The sequence below is a fragment of the Drosophila busckii genome, chromosome 2R (genome assembly GCF_011750605.1).
Source record: "Drosophila busckii strain San Diego stock center, stock number 13000-0081.31 chromosome 2R, ASM1175060v1, whole genome shotgun sequence".
Classification (NCBI taxonomy): domain Eukaryota; kingdom Metazoa; phylum Arthropoda; class Insecta; order Diptera; family Drosophilidae; genus Drosophila; species Drosophila busckii.
Genome location: NC_046605.1, coordinates 5,631,453 through 5,647,256, shown reverse-complemented (window position 1 = coordinate 5,647,256; position 15,804 = coordinate 5,631,453). Strand labels below are relative to the sequence as shown.

Sequence of the window (15,804 nt, the reverse complement as noted above, 5' to 3'; positions counted from 1 at the left end):
TGTTCTCTAGATCTCGCGAGTCAAGTCTGTCTAGTGTTTATGGCAACTTAAGTAACATACTTGTAGCTTATTAAATGTAATTACTTTAATTTGCACAGTTTTGTGCCAACGCTGTCAACACTGCAATAATTTAGCAAATTACAACAACAGCTGCTAGTCATGCTATTGTAAAAAAACTGAACACTTAATTGTTAGCAATGGTTGTGCTCTCAGTTGATGTCGATTGTTGTGATTGTAAAACGTGACTCATTTGTGATTTGTTTCCTAGAAAGATGAGGAGCTGCTATAAGCCATAATTATAGTTATTTTTCGCCAATTCTTGTGCCTTTGTCGTGACAGCTGCTGCGCCATAGACTTCAATCAAAATTAAACTCTTGACTGACCCAGTTGCGAGTCTATATTTATTATGTGCCAAGTGTATTTTATTATTATTTTACAGTCTTAGTTAATTAACTGCCATTAAACAGCCGTAGCTGTCAGAGCTTGTAAAATATTTATTTTTAATTTTGCATACAGTTTTTTGCTTAAGTCTTTTGATTTGTCATGTGTGCTGTGCGCATATCTCGTATTTAATTAGAGCGCATAGCATGTCATCATAAAAAATTACAGCTATAAAAAATGCAAACACAAAACAACTCAATTTCCAGCTAATAAACAAATATATCAAAAAGCCCTAAAAAACAAAAATAATAATAAACTAAACAAACAATACAAATAAATAGTGGGCGTAATAAAATCTCTTTCTATAGATTTTCGGTGGCGAGCACTTTGTTTGTTTATTGTGCGCTTAGTTAGGTTTTTTTTTCATTTATTTCTGAACGGCAAAACAATGGGGGCTGAGGCATGGAAATGGGCACGGCAAGGGCAACGCTTGGTTTCACATTTCCACCAAACGACGCGTCGCTTCCGTTGCGTTCGAACGCAAACGCGAACGCGAACGCTAAATGTCACTTCAGTTGGTTGGTCGTGCGATTCATAAAGACTACCCATTGACCGTAAGCAGTCATAACATTGCATTGCATTGCATTTGATATGCTGTTTGGCTTAACGGAAAATTGGGCTAAGCAATGATTGCGAACGCCTGCAACACAAACAAGTGTAAATTGAGCTAGAGCGAGGCAAGGCAAGGCAAGGCAAGGCAAGGCAGGAAGGCTCTAGGCGTTGAGCAGCGCATCCAATTTCACATTGGCAAAGGTCGAACATTTATTAACAAGCCGCTGCAAATGCGTTTGGCATTTTGCATTGTGCTCGTAATTACGAAACAACGAAGCGCAGACACCTTGCAGCGCATCCGACAGTTACAAATATGAGCGACCATTAGCTATCCAGCGGCCAGAGTCAGAGCGCGGCCGCTCTCAGGTGTTAATTGTGAGCCCAAAAGGGAAATGTGTTTATGTTGCATGCACGCAGCTGCTGCTGCTTTGGGGCGCTTAGGTAAAAGCAAATGCGTGCGCGCTTATCTGCCACATGTTGCGCACTTTCTTCGCTGGTGCTAGGGGCAAAAGGAAAGAGCGTTAGCTAAAAGGCTTAATTGATAATGTTGCTGCCTGGCGCCAGACAAATTGATCACTAATTGGTTTGTTAAAGGCGTAGCAGGATGTTTGATAACTACGTTTTATAGTTAGGGTTAAAACAAATGCCATTCAGTTCAACTAAAGTGTTGAATTAAACTTTATTGAATGTAATTACAATTTTACATAAACTGGAAAGTCGTTTTACAATATATAGCTATTTGTATTTAGTTAGCGTATGTATATAATACGTTTATTTTTTTTTTTTTTGTTACTGCTTGTATATATATGTATTGTATGCATTTTATGTATATAGTTCTTGTTGAATATTTCTCGCATATACTTCGTTAGGTAGTTATGTATATATATATATATATTTAAAAAGGTTATATGCTAGTGTGTGACATAAAATTTGAGTTTTAACAGTTTTTCAATTCTTGTCTACGTTGTCAATTAGTTGTGGTTACTTGAAAGAGTTTTTTGGAGAGTATAGTACATTGCAGTAAGAAGTTTCAACAGTTGTAGTTTTGGTTTTTGTTCTAACTATAAAAGTATTAACTGCAATTATCTAAACAGATATGTGATTACCAAATATCAATTATATATATAGCGCCATTTCGACTTTAGCTAGCATTAAATTTAAGTATAAAATTTGCTTTGAGTATCAACAATTGGTGTTGTGTGTTTATTAGTCAAATTCATTTGAAAAGAAATAAACGAGTTGAAATGAAATTTTGAAGAAATTAGCAAGGGTAAACTTCACATATTATTTATTCACTTACAAAGTTTGCTATTTATTATAGTTATATAGTATAGAGTTTTTATTATAAATAAATTGTTTATTAGATTTTAGTTTTAGTGCCAATTGGCTTAAGGTACTTTAAGTTTTTTCTTTGCCGTTTAGCTGCATTTTTTTTTGTTTTACTTTAGTATATGTGTGGAAAGACACTTGGTTATGGCTAACCACGCCCAGTTGTTGTGACCTTCTTAGTATGCGTGTGTAGTTGTGTGTTAGTGTGTGTTAAGTATATAATATATGTGCAAATATTGCAAATCTCATTACACCTCCCGACGAACGAGTAACAAAAGAGCTTTGCTAGCTCGAAAATTGATTGCAATTGTTTAAGTCATTTTAAGTAGAGAATTGTTTTTAGTCTTGATTTCAGATTAGTTTCGTTTTCTATGCATAGTACTAAGTTTGAGTTTGGGAAACAAATGCAATTGAATTCAAAAAGAGTAGTGCGAAAAAAACAAACAAAGTTTAGTTATATAGTTAACAATTAAATAGATTTAAACTTGGCTACGCAGAGCCGTCAACAATTGTGTCTACCAACGTGTGTCCAAATTTCATAGATATAGTAGTAGAGCTATAGGCCTAACTCACAGCCCCATGCAATGAGTTATTTGCACTCGCTAAACGCTTGGCAAATGAATTACATTTTACATACTCAAATAGTTGCAAGAAATTGAAAAGTTTACATGCATTTTGTTGTTTATTTGTGTTTAATTATGACAAGAACTAGTTCATTTAATGTCTGAGGCGTGCTGGAGGTATGTTTATAATAAATTGTATATAATGTATAATGCCGAGGTTCCGAGTTCTCTACAAAGGTTGCTTGGGTGCTATGCGCACACCCTATGTATCTGCATCTGTATTTGTTTGTATCTATGTACAATTGAAGCCAAGTAGTTGGTAGTTGGTGTGTCTACGCTTTATTTAAATGTGGCTTTGTTATAGTTTCGTTAATATTGTATATATATTTAATTGTTTACGTTATGAAAGCTAACAATGTGGACGGACAAAAATAATTTACAAAAATTCTTGTATTGTTACATTTAGTTTGAAAAAAATGTTCGCTTTTTTTTTTGTTTTGTTTTGTTTGTTTATGCCGCTTACAATTACAATTAGCGGTGAAGTTTTGAAGTTGAACAATAGTTATAAATACATGTGTATATATTTGTATTTTGTTTAAACGTTTTTTGTTTTGCATGCAGTTTGGTTTTCTCTTTAAACTTGAACTAGGTTTATTGCTTTTAGACTACAAAAGTCACATTAGGTTCCACGACTTAGAGCTTAAGTACAAGTGTTAAACAAATTGTTTGCATAGCGCATTGCATTTAATAGTAATAGTAGTAATAGTAATGTATATAAGTATAAAAAAAAACTCAACTAGAAATGTTTGTAACATGATATACATTTGTTTTGCTTTAACTCGCAATGCGGGTGGCTCCGATTTTAGAAATCAACAACAACATTGGACTCTAGAGCTGAGCTTGAGCTTAAGCGCAGTTAAGTAATAGATAATAACTACAGCTTAGTATTATAAAATCGAAAATGAATGCTTTAAATTTATACAAGGCTGCTGTGTTTTGGAAACAAGCTAAGTTTGCAGAGCTGAATTTAAAATTTAATTTTAATAATACAATACATTAAAATAGACTAGCATAGAGGGTTTGCTGTTTCATTATACATTTTTAGAAAGTTGAATTTAAAAACTAAGCATATATACAAAATGTAACTATTTAGTGGCATACACATGCGCATAATATTGGTGTAATATAGTATAAGTTTTTAAGTTTAGTTAATAATATATATCAATGTATATCATAGACTAAAGTTTCACTACACTTGGAGTTAAAAAGTTGTTTTCGAAGGCTTCGTTAATAAGTTCTTTTGAGTTGACAAATGGAAAAGTTGTTTATGGAGCGCTATTTTTCTCTCTCACTTCAGTTAAAAGCTGATTTCAATATATATATGTATATAAGTAGGTATAATATTATATAAAACCACTAACCTAATTTCGATTTTTCAAATAAAACTGTTTCTCATAAGAAGTATATATATGTATAATATTAAAATACGTTATGCAAATGAATAAAAGTGCAAATCTTTGCCACTACATATAACTTGTCGTATAACTAGTTATTAGAATTAAGAAACAAAGTTCCACTACTAGAGGTGCTGGGGTAGGTGTCTTAATAAACAAATATGAAAGTAGAAAGTTTCACTCAGTTGTTAAAGCTATTAATAAATTCTTATTGAACATAGTGTTGTCGCTTATTGCATAAAAACAAAAGTTCCAAACAGTTGCGTTCATATTGATTGGATTGCAACTAATGCAGATTGTTGTTGCTGCTGCTGCTGCAAAAATAAAAAAAATATTAATGTAATTAATAATAAAATTTAAAAGCTACTTACCCATTGTCACTAAGGCAGACTGACATTTCCTGCTGCCCTTGATACTGCAAGTTTTGAAGGTATTCCGCCCTGCGTTGGTGCACCAGCTTCTCTTTTTCGGCTCGCTCTCTCTGTAGTCTAAAGTTAAACAGCAAAAAGTATTAGCAAGCAATAAGACAAGCAATAAATTAAAGTAAAAGCAACTAAAGCACACTAGTAACACTCTGCTTACCAAAGTCGTCAGGTTGCCATCCCAAATGCTAGCGTGCAAAGTCAGTTAACAATTACAAACTCAGCTTAGGCAAGACTTATAGCTAAAAACTATAACTAACTAACTTATGACGAACTTACTTGATGCGTGATTGTCTCATGAATTGCTGTATTTTTCTAGCAGCCTGATTTTGTGTAGACTGCGAATAAGTACGCCTGCAAATTTAAATAAATTAATTTAAAGCTTAACTTAGTATAAAAGCAACTTACTTAAGCGGACCCGAAGGACTTGTTTCCTTTGGCGTACTGGGCTGTGAGCTCAGCTCTTGTTGCTGCTGCTGATCCTGCTTGTAGTGATCATAGAAACTGGATAAACACTGCGAGTTGCTGCTAACGCTGCCGCGCTCGCTGCCTGTGCCCAGCCCACTGGGCGTATGCTGCGACTTCTTGAAGCGCTTGTTGCGCCGATACGAGCGATAGCCGTGCTGTATAACAAGCGCCGCATTGGTCATTTGCCTATAGTAGGCGTATTGCTTATAGCGACGATAATAGTTTTGTATAACAATTGCCGCCGTGCGCTCCTTGTTCTGCTCCTCCAGCTTCTGGCGGCCCTTGTAGGAACGATACGCCTTCTGTATGCATTTGGCTGCCTCGTACAGCTCGCGCTGCTCCGTATCGGTGAGCGTAAGCTTGGAGAAGTCCGCCTCGAACGGATACTGCGCTATGCAGGAGGCATGCAGGAACTCTGTTAGCTGCTTGGTCGATGGCGGCGGACTGGGCGAGCTGACCGAGGGATCGGTGCCCAGTATGGAGTAGCTAGCGGGCGATTGCAGCGGTCCCGAGCTGGCTGGACTAAGACTGGAGCAAGGTGTGCTAACATCGTGATAGCGATAGCTATGATCATGAAAATCAAAACTAAAATCGCTGTCGAAATGCGTGTTGGGCAGCGAGTCAAGCAGCGGATCCATAAAGCTGTCGGTGAGCGCCGAAGACTCTGAGGTAAGTGGCTCAGTTAAAGGACTGCCCAGCACCATCATTTCATCCGCTTCGTTCTGTCAAACAGCAGAGCATTAATATAAAAATAAATGCATATAAGAAAGAGAGCTACCTTAATGCGTTCGGGCATCGCAGCTATGATGTGTTCCGCCAGCGTTAGCACTTTGGCATCCGAATCCCCTGTAAGCAGATTGTACAAATGATTAGAGCTAAGCGCAATTTGCTGGCTGCAGAGCAAACGCAACGAGTCTACATTATGCTAGGCCTGTGGTTAGAATATACATCGACAAGCAATTGAGTTGTACAGGCAGCTGAGTTGTGCGCTCAGCTGATGTCTATAGGATTATATATAACACTGTAGTAAGTATATACAAAAGAGCATAGACATGATATATACAACGTTTTGTTAGTTAGTAGCGCTGGCAATGATTATGTTTAGACATCGATAACACACACACACACACCCATAACCATTAGGACACACACACATATAGCAACGTATACGCAATATGCAACATTAAATTGTAATACATAGTAATAATTGTACTGCACGCTCTAGTAACACCAATGTAAACATTATGTAACTGTGTGTGTGTGTGTGCGTGTATGCGTGTGTGTGTATAATACAAGTACAAGTACAACAGCAAACAAAATTAGCAACAGTAAGTAACAGTTAACAACGACAACATCGACAGCCATTTACATATATTTTATGCATAGTTATAGTTTAGATGATACACATTAGTTTGAATGGCCATACGATACGTTTAGGTGTGTGTATATATACAGTTAGAAAGAGACAAGCCTAGTTTGTCAGCTTTAGCTATGGCCTGGCTCATGTCACTGACCTACGACGGCATCGACGTTGAGCTCATTGCTTATGTTGACATCCGTTACGCTTGTCGAATTATCATCGCAATCGATGTCTTTGTCGTTAATGGGACTCGACTCGCCTGTGGATACCTCGCCTGGTGGTATGTTGACAACAATTGTTTAACGTTTAAAGCAAATATAACACACTTGAGCATTTTAGCAGCTACGCCTACAAAACTTACACAAAGCAAAATCCATTTTACGCAGTGGTGAAAGCAAACCAGCGCAATTGCTGCCAGCAAGGGAATCCAATGGAGAGTCCACGCCCAGCGCATAAGCATCGTGAGCATCAAAAGTGCTGCAAGCAAGTTAAAGTTAGTGGGAAAGCTCAGATATCAAAGCTGATCTTACCTATGCAGTCTAGCCAAAGGTTTGCCCGACTTGCTGCGCATATCCATGTTTATGCCGCTGTCAATGGAGCTGCGCTTCGAGTAGCGACTGCCGCTGTTGGGCGGACTTTGATTGCTGCAAGCATAACATTAATACATAAACTCGAACTATTTTAATCATAAGCTACCTATGCAGCGCTACAGGACGCAGAAAAACGCCATCATGCTTGCCCAGCTCATACACGCTATAGCTGTCATCTGTGCTGGCATCGAGCGTTAGATTCATTGATAGATTAGCTAGTCCCGCACGCGGCTTGCGTTGTCGTTCCTTCTCCAAGCGATAAAGCTGCGCCAGCAGCTGCTTATGGCACTTTAGACTGGCCAAATCCAGCGGCGTTTGCTGCGCTTGCGTTTTAATCTTAAGCGCATTGTGATTCCATTTGTAAAGCAGCAGCGCGCACTCCGCATGGCCACGCACGCAGGCCCACGCAAGCGGCGTGTAGCCATGCACATCTTGACTAAGTGCATCCAGCTCTGTTTCCAGTATGATATGTGGATTCTCAGCGCGCCAGTTGAGCATAGCAGCCACCAGCTTGGCATAGCCTAGCGCAGCAGCTAAATGCAGCAAAGTCATGCCGCGCAGTCCAATGCTCCAGCTGGCAACTGCGCTGCGCGTGCTCCACGCGTGCTTGCTAAGCTTGTGACAATAGGCAACCAGTTTCTCCTCAAAGTTGGGCTCAGTGTAAAGCGACGTAAGTTCAGTCTGCAAGGCAATTGCATTAACATTATTTATTTATGTTTAAAGTATTACAACTTACTGCTAGTTTCTGCTCCATCTTGAGCTGCAGCTTGTCATCTATAGTGGACAATCGATTAAGCAGCGTAAATTTGTACAAACAATCATTTGAGCTGCTTGCATCGAATGGCGCATCTGCTAGCAGCGACAGCTTGTACTCAAACATAGCTGCATTGGATACCAAATAACCAGCGCAAGCAACTTGTAGTGTTACCATGCCCGCCTCATGCGCTGGACAATAGCAGCGCAGCACGCCCTCCTGCACCAGCACAGTGGGCACAGGCTGCGCATCGAACAGCACTGTGTATGCGCCGCCGCCTGCGCTGCTCCAAGGACCTGCAACCAGCACCTTAACGCCGCCCTCTGTATACGACCACTCCGGACTGAAATCGCAAATGTTGTGCAGCTTGCGCTGCGTTTGGCTGCAATCTGCAGCAAAAGCTGCGTCATGTGCCTGCGCCTGCTCCTGCTCCAGCGCGCTGTTGTTCAGCGCCTGCTTGTCATCCAAATCCAGCTCGGGAAACTCCACCAGCATATCAAATGCATCCAAATTGGCAAACACATCCGCCTCATCGCGCTCAGCCTCAACTGTTTGCTTTGCTTCGTTGTGGTTGTTGCTGTTGTCGCACTTTGTATGCAGTGCTGTTGCTGTTGTTGTCGTTGTTGTTGTTGTTGCCACATTGTTGTACGGCATATTGGCTATAAGCGTGCGTTGTATATCCTCATGCGATAAATCCAGCGTTTCGTTAAAGAAGCTCAACGTCTCCGCTGCTGGCTCCTCATCGTTGCTTTGATTGTTGGCACCAAAGCTGCTGTCATCGCTGCCGCTAATTTGGCTGCTATTATCACTGGAAGCACTAAAAGTGGCACAACCATTGAGTAGTGTGGCCTTGCTTATAATTTGCTGATTGTTGGCCTGATTGTAACTATTCGCTGCCTGCTGCTGCTGCTGCTGCTGCTGCTGCTGCTGCTGTTCGGCGTTGCTGCTGCTCAGCTCCAGCTGCATTAGAAATTTAATCAACATAAATAGTTAAGTGCAGCTGACTTGCGGTTTGACCGCAGCTAATAAAATACTCACCTCAGCCAAGGCATTGGCGCTCATTAAATTATCACAAGTTGTTGCTGTTGTTGCTGCTGTGGCTGCTGTCGTTGTAATTTGTTGCTGCTGATTGCCATCGATAATGGACTGCAAGGAACTTGAGCTGGATGTTGAGTTTGAGTTGGCAGCCGTATTGCCAGCGGAAGACGTTGTTGCTGTAAGCTGATTGTTGTTGCTGTTGTTGAGGGTGTTGCTGCTGCTGCTGCTGCTGCTATGATGCTCAGGTGACATGCACATGGCCTCAACTGGGGGTTGATTGCTGCTACTTGGGGTAGTAGACTGCTGCAATTTATAATAATGTTGTTGTTGTTGTTGCTGCTGCTGCTGCTGTTGATTGTATATAAAGTTATTGCTGTTGTTGCTATTGCTTGCATTATTGTTTACAACATTTAATTCGTTGTTTACTTGTGCTGCTGCTGTTGTTGTTGTTGTTGCTGCTGCTAATTGCTTGTTGCTGGCAATTTTATTGGCATTTGCATTGCTTTGGTTTTCAATTAGCTCCGTATCCATAACATTCGATGCTGCTGCTGCTGTTGTTGCTGCTACTGCTGCTGCGGCTGCTGTTGCTGCTTCTCTCGTTGTAGCTGTGATTGTTGTATTCGCAATTTGCAAGCGATGATTTAAATGTGCTGAATTGTTATTATTATGACTTTGGTTTTGATTGCTTTGATTGTGACTGGCGACAAAGCGTTGCAAGTTCAAGTGTTGCTGCTGCTGCTGATATTGCTGCTGCTGCTGTTGTTGTTGCTGCTGCTGCTGTATTAAATGATTGCTTCTTGTAGTCAGCAGCTGATTGGCAGCACGATATTGCTGCTGATAGCTGCCATCATTATGATTGGCCTGCTGCTGTTGCTGCTGCTGCTGCTGCTGTTGCGGCTGTTGCTGTGGAATGATTTGAAATTTGATGGCCGACTCTTGCGGCAATTGCTGTGTGGCATTGTGATACTGTGTGTGTGTATTGTCCAGCTGCACGTTGCTGTCACGCTGTCGATGTCGCTCCGACCAGCGCGAATAAAGCTGCTAACGAAATAAAAACAAAACGCTTGACTTAATAAATAATTGTATTAAAATTGTAAACGCACCTTGCTGGCAACAACTACATTGGGCGTGCCATTGGCAACGCTGCTGTGCGTGCTGTAGCTGTCATTGGGCCGCTTGTCCGCCACAGACTTGAGTATGCCCGAGCGGCGCATTACAGGATGTGTGCAGGTTTTGCCATCAGCGCAGGCAGCATCGCCACAGCCGCAGTCGAGCTGCTTCACCAAGGCGGCCTGCCTCGAAACGCGCTGCTTCTCCATCAGCTGGCAGACAATAGACTCGACTGTTTCCGCCGTCTAAAGCAAAAGCAGCAGCACGTAAGCAAACGATAAACAAAGCATAAAGCTGCATACTTACAGATATTTCTATATCATTCCCAGAGTCGGAGTCCTCATCTGAATTTACTGTAGATACTTTAAAAGTGGAAAGCAAATTTAGATAATTTTAACATAAGATGTAAAAGATATAAATCCTTTTAGAATTTAATTCAGCTTGAATTCAGCAGTTGAATTTGTATTACGCTTTAAGCGAATTATTTTATTGTTGACTTAATTCTTTTTTAAAAATTGTATTTAAATTTGTATTTTTAATACATTTAATTCAAACTGAATTCATTCTTTGTATTCTAATTCAAATTGAATGCATTTTTTTTTACTGAATTAACTGTAGATACTATAAAAGTCAAAAACATTTATTTAGTTTTAGAGCTATAATCAGGCAGAGATGTAAAAGTTGTAAATCCTTTTGGAACTTAATTCATCTTGAATTTATAAGAATCAACGAACTATTTTGCTGTTGAGTTAATTTCATTTGCATTTCTTTGAGTTCTAATTCAAATTAAATGTATTTTTTTAACTGAATTTATTGTAGATACTGTACAAGTGAAACATATTTATTTAGTTTATAGCTCAGAGATGTGAACTTAGACTTCATTCCATTACATTCTTAACGAATTATTTTGATGTTAAGCTAACGCCTTTTTTTAAATTTAATTAGAGTTTTTATTTTCAATGATTTCAGCAGATAATGCAAACTAAATTAATTCTTTGAGTTCAAATTTAAATTGAATGCATTTTTCTACTGAATTTACTGTAGATACTTCAAGCGCTATGAACAGATGTAAAAGATGTAAATCCTTTTGGAATTTAATTCATTTTGAATTTAGAAGCTGAATTTGAACTACGCTCATTTATTATTTTAATTATGAGTTAATTCCTTTTTCCAAATTCTAAATGCATTTAATTCAAACGGAATTTATTCTGTGAATTCTAATTAAAATCGAATGCATCTCTCTATGACCAACTGTCTACTTACGCATAGGCTTTAGCTGACTGACCAGCTCCTCTTTGGTCCATTCCTTTTTGTCACCCCACAACGTTATGCTGGGCGCAATGACAGCCATTTTATTATCATCCGGATACGGCACATTCAAGTAGTGAACCAAAACAATATCTGGATTCTGTTTAAGACAAAGACGCTTGTAATAAAGTTAGCTAGCTTAAGTTTTTGTTTACACACCTGCAGCAGCCAATAACATCTGCGATGAAATGTGGGCAATATGGCCGAGTGAACATAACAACCATAAATGCACTAAAAGAAAGAAAATCAAACAATTTAAACAAAAAAACAAAAGCATAAACTCGAAGTTTATTTAATTGTAGCGCATAAAAACGTTTGAGGCTTAAATTAAATTACCAATCACCCACGCTAGGGGGCGCCAGCAGCCAAGCCAAGCCAAAAAAAAAAAACAGACAGCATGTGCCAAAAAGTCAAACCCCTTTTTGAGTTAAACAAGCAAAGATTTCGTCTAGTGTTGCCTTTTTTTTTTTTGCTTTTCAGTGACTTGCTGCGCATTTCTTTTGCTTGTTTTGCTGATAAATTTGTTGGCCAACGTTGTTGCGCGATATGCCGCTGACTTGCGTTTGCCTTTGTCGCTTTTTTTTTGTCGTTCTGGCTACTCAACGTTTATAAATATTAGTTATCGTGTAAGCAGCGACGCATGGACAGACAGACAGACAGCCAAGGAAGTTACCCTGCTGCGTTTGCCAAGTGCATAAATCTTGAGCTACAGCTACTTGTCTTGCGACTTGGTATTAAAATAAAAATTAAGCAGCAAAAAAAAAAGTAAAAGGCGTAAAGCGTAGCGAAAAAATTGGCGTGAAATTGCCAACTGTTTTTATGTTTCGACTGCCAGACATTATAAATACGCCCAGCCCCAGTCTCAAGTCTCAAACGCTTTGGCAAAGGCTTATTTCATTAGCAGGACATACAAAGCGCTCATAACCTTTATGGCTGGGGTCACACACATAACTCACAAAAAGACTTGAGCTACCCTTAAAACTAAAAGGCTAAGACTAATGATGACTCCAGCTCAAGTGGCTCAGGCTAATTGTTAAATTGCTCTTACCTCAGTGCCTTGTACTTTTAATTTCATGTGATCCTCGCGCGTTGTCTTCCCATCCTTGCGCTTCTTCCAGCAGTAGCCATCGCGTCTGTAGCGCACTTTCTTCCGTGAATACAACAACAACGAGCCGCTCTTCGGCCTTGAGATAAAAGATAAAGACAGATTTATTTAATTGCCTTTTGTTGTTTGCACTTGTCTAGTGACTCACCTTGTTCTAACTTCTTTTGATTGCCATTCGCTGTGCTTATCAAAACTGATAAGAATTGCTGCGATTTCCTGAAAGTATAACAAGTATTTATGTTTCATTTAATAACAATAACAATAGCTAATGTTTGCTTAACTTTCATTGAACAAAAGTTGCCTCTAAAGTGTCTGCATTGAATTTAGCTTCATTTTATGATAAGAGTTTTGGCATTTTGTGCAAATATTTGTCGCTTTAAAATTTATTTACATTTTATTTTGTTTGCTTCATTTTTATATAGATTTCAATCTTCATTGAATTTAGTCAAGTGTTTAATTTCAGTACAAATATTTGGTATTTATGTGGCTTGTAATTTATTTATTTTTTATTTTGTTTGCTCAATTTATTTATATTCAAATTTTCATTGAATTTAGTCAAATTTTATGCTTAACGTTTTTAAATTTTGTGGAAATATTTATGCATTAAAATTTATTTACATTTTTTTTGTTTGCTTAATTTACTGAAATTTTAAATTTCATTAAATTTTGTCAAATGTTTGTTATTTATGCTGCTTGTAATTTATTTATTTTTTATTCTGTTTGCTTAATTTATTTAGCTTTGAATTTTCATTGAATTTACTCAATTCTTATGCGTAAAGTTTTTAAATTTTGCACAAATATTTGTTATTTATTTATATTTTATTTTGTTTGCTCAATTTTATATTCGAATTAATTTATTTAGATTTCAATCTTCATTGAATTTAGTCAAATGTTTAAATTTAGTACCACCATTTGTAATTTATGTTGCTTGTAATTTATTATATTTTATTTGAATCTTGAATTTACTCAAATTTTATGCCTTAAGTTTTAAATTTTGTGCATTTATTGTTTTTAATTAATTTAGATTTCATTTGCTGTTTACTTTTATTTATTTTGTTATTCTTTACACTTTGTCTAATCAGCGCGTCACGTGTGTGCAAAAATTTAACCAACTTAACTAACGTGGCTAACAATTTCCGTTGGCTCCGCGGCTTGCAGAAATTTGTAAAGCGAAGCGCTTGTGGCATTTCCTGCGCCGGACAAAAGGCGAACTTCAATGAATTTTAATTTCATTTTTTGTGCTATTCTGTTTTTGTTTTTGTGCGCATAAAACAAAGGCAAATATTTTAGAAATTTCATTTGACCGCAGCAGCGAGTGTGAACCACAATTTACAGGTGTCGGAGCCACAGTTGACAACTGGGCGGGGTAGCTGTTAACAATTCAAATGCAAGACACACAATAGTCTTGGCCATAAGAGAGCGGGAGGGGGAGTTGGGAGCCTTTAAGCAGAACGCGCGTTTGCCCATTTGGCATTTTTCATTGCATGTTTTGCCGATAAAGTTATCAATTTGTTTTTTGCCAGCCTTGACGTTGCATGAATAATGTAACACACACACACACACACACAGACAGACATATGTATGCGCTGCTTAGCTTGTAGCACATTCATCTGTGCTGCCGTCAACGCGCGCAGCTGGCGACGCCCCATTGCCCAATAGAGTCCATTGACGATGTGCAGCAGCGATTTCATATGTTAGCAACATTTGCGAGTGTCATAAAAATTGTATGCACACACACAGAAGCACACACACACATACACATACAGCATTTGAGGAAAATCACAGGCGCGTGTTTGTCAAGTGGCAAACGTTTGCATTTTGGGCAAATTGCCTTTGACTTTGGTAACTTTTTGGCATTGCCTCTTTGCTTATTTATGCATGCCTGCCAATCTATTGCTATCTCACTCTCACACTCTCTCTCACTCACAAATTTATGATGAATTCTAGGCACATACGATACTTTTGCTAGCTGCACGCATTAAAAATTTATGCGCACCTCAGCGCATTTGTGAGCACGAGCTCAGCCTCTAATCCTTTCTAGCACTTTCGCTACACAAGGCTGCGTCTGTATGTGTGTCTGTGTGTGTGTGTGTGTGTGTCTAGTATTTGCAACTAAACAATTACACAAACTGCAATTTAAAATTTTATTGCTGCTTGCGGCTCATTATCAATTTAACTTTTTGATTTTCGAAGCCGTAAGGACACACAAAAGGACACTGTGCCTGCTTAAATGCCAAATTAAAACTGTGTGGTTAAAGCCACAACCGTTGGGGCCATTTAACAGCCCCTGCCACGCCCCTTTTATGTCTGTACTGTAAGCAGACTAAAATAAGCGTGCGTAATTTTATTTATGCCCCGTTACACGTTTACATTTTGTAATTTTTGCCACTGCTGATGCAGTGTCCTTTTTTTGTGTCCAGTGTCCTCTGCCCCACTGCAATTTACTTGCGAAACTTTATATTAATAAACTGTGGCACAGTTGCTATAGCCTCTGATTATGCCTGTGCTATATGAGCAGCAGTATCCTATATATAAAGTCCAACTCGCATTCGCATTTGCAAATTAAGTCAAGAAGCAAATTATAAAGGCTCAGCAGCAAATGAAGCCAACGAACTGTTAAAACTTTTGCAAATTTATATTAAATATGCAAAGTTGCTATTTAATATTATAATTAAAAAATATGTTCTATTAAAATTTACAATAAAGCGACTACACAATATTTCAAATAGAAATAAACGTAAGAAAGTGAGTCTCAGCTTTAGAATTTTAGAATGCGTCATTACAATCTTTATACAAATTGGCTAATAAAATACATAAAATATTGAAAAGTAAAAAAAAAAACGAATTTAATCTTTACAATAATTATACATTAAAATATTCAGAAAGCGTATATATGAATTAGAGAAAAGTGTACAGAGCGTGAGATTCTAAGTATTAGTTTGATCGTATACAAATTTTATTTAAAGTTGCAAATTCTTTTTTATGAAAAATAAAAAAAATATGTTTTTAAGGCTTAAATAAATAAATAGTTGGCAGCTTGTAATTTTTTTCTTCCTAAACTGCATTCAATTTAAAAATTTTATTTGAATAATTCTGCATTCTCAATTTAATAATTTTTGGCAATAGCTTTCGCTTTATTTATATTTCAAGTTAACATTTTATATTAATTTTTTTTATTTTACTTTTTTAGTATTTTACTATTCTTAAGCTGCATTCAATTGTAATAATTTTATTTTAAAAATTCTAAATTATGTCAGCTGCATTTATCTGTTTAATATTTTATAACAACAGATTCCTAAGCTGCAGTTGC

At 37.8% G+C, this 15,804-nt stretch overlaps 1 protein-coding gene across 8 annotated transcripts in view; it reads right to left on the bottom strand.

Annotated features, from left to right (window-relative positions):
- Nucleotides 1-4,357: 4,357 nt before the first annotated feature.
- LOC108597048 overlaps nucleotides 4,358-15,804 on the bottom strand; it is a 35,558-nt gene continuing 24,111 nt past the window's right edge. Inside the window, exons 5-22 of one of the 8 annotated variants that reach the window (XM_017983365.2) lie at nucleotides 12,643-12,710; nucleotides 12,438-12,573; nucleotides 11,549-11,620; nucleotides 11,345-11,489; nucleotides 10,388-10,443; nucleotides 10,075-10,326; nucleotides 8,972-10,009; nucleotides 7,916-8,893; nucleotides 7,286-7,860; nucleotides 7,120-7,233; nucleotides 6,951-7,066; nucleotides 6,744-6,863; nucleotides 6,008-6,075; nucleotides 5,170-5,951; nucleotides 5,041-5,115; nucleotides 4,922-4,949; nucleotides 4,711-4,827; nucleotides 4,358-4,650 (exon numbers count right to left, since the gene is read on the bottom strand). In XM_017983365.2, the coding sequence (XP_017838854.1) occupies nucleotides 4,720-4,827; nucleotides 4,922-4,949; nucleotides 5,041-5,115; nucleotides 5,170-5,951; nucleotides 6,008-6,075; nucleotides 6,744-6,863; nucleotides 6,951-7,066; nucleotides 7,120-7,233; nucleotides 7,286-7,860; nucleotides 7,916-8,893; nucleotides 8,972-10,009; nucleotides 10,075-10,326; nucleotides 10,388-10,443; nucleotides 11,345-11,489; nucleotides 11,549-11,620; nucleotides 12,438-12,573; nucleotides 12,643-12,710 (4,731 nt within the window). In that variant the 3' untranslated portion in view covers nucleotides 4,358-4,650; nucleotides 4,711-4,719. Of the gene's footprint in view, nucleotides 4,654-4,710; nucleotides 4,828-4,921; nucleotides 4,950-5,040; nucleotides 5,116-5,169; nucleotides 5,952-6,007; nucleotides 6,076-6,743; nucleotides 6,864-6,950; nucleotides 7,067-7,119; nucleotides 7,234-7,285; nucleotides 7,861-7,915; nucleotides 8,894-8,971; nucleotides 10,013-10,074; nucleotides 10,327-10,387; nucleotides 10,444-11,344; nucleotides 11,490-11,548; nucleotides 11,621-12,437; nucleotides 12,574-12,642; nucleotides 12,711-15,804 lie in introns of all 8 variants that reach the window. The other 7 variants (XM_017983364.2, XM_017983367.2, XM_017983363.2 and 4 more) reach the window with 7 other exon arrangements.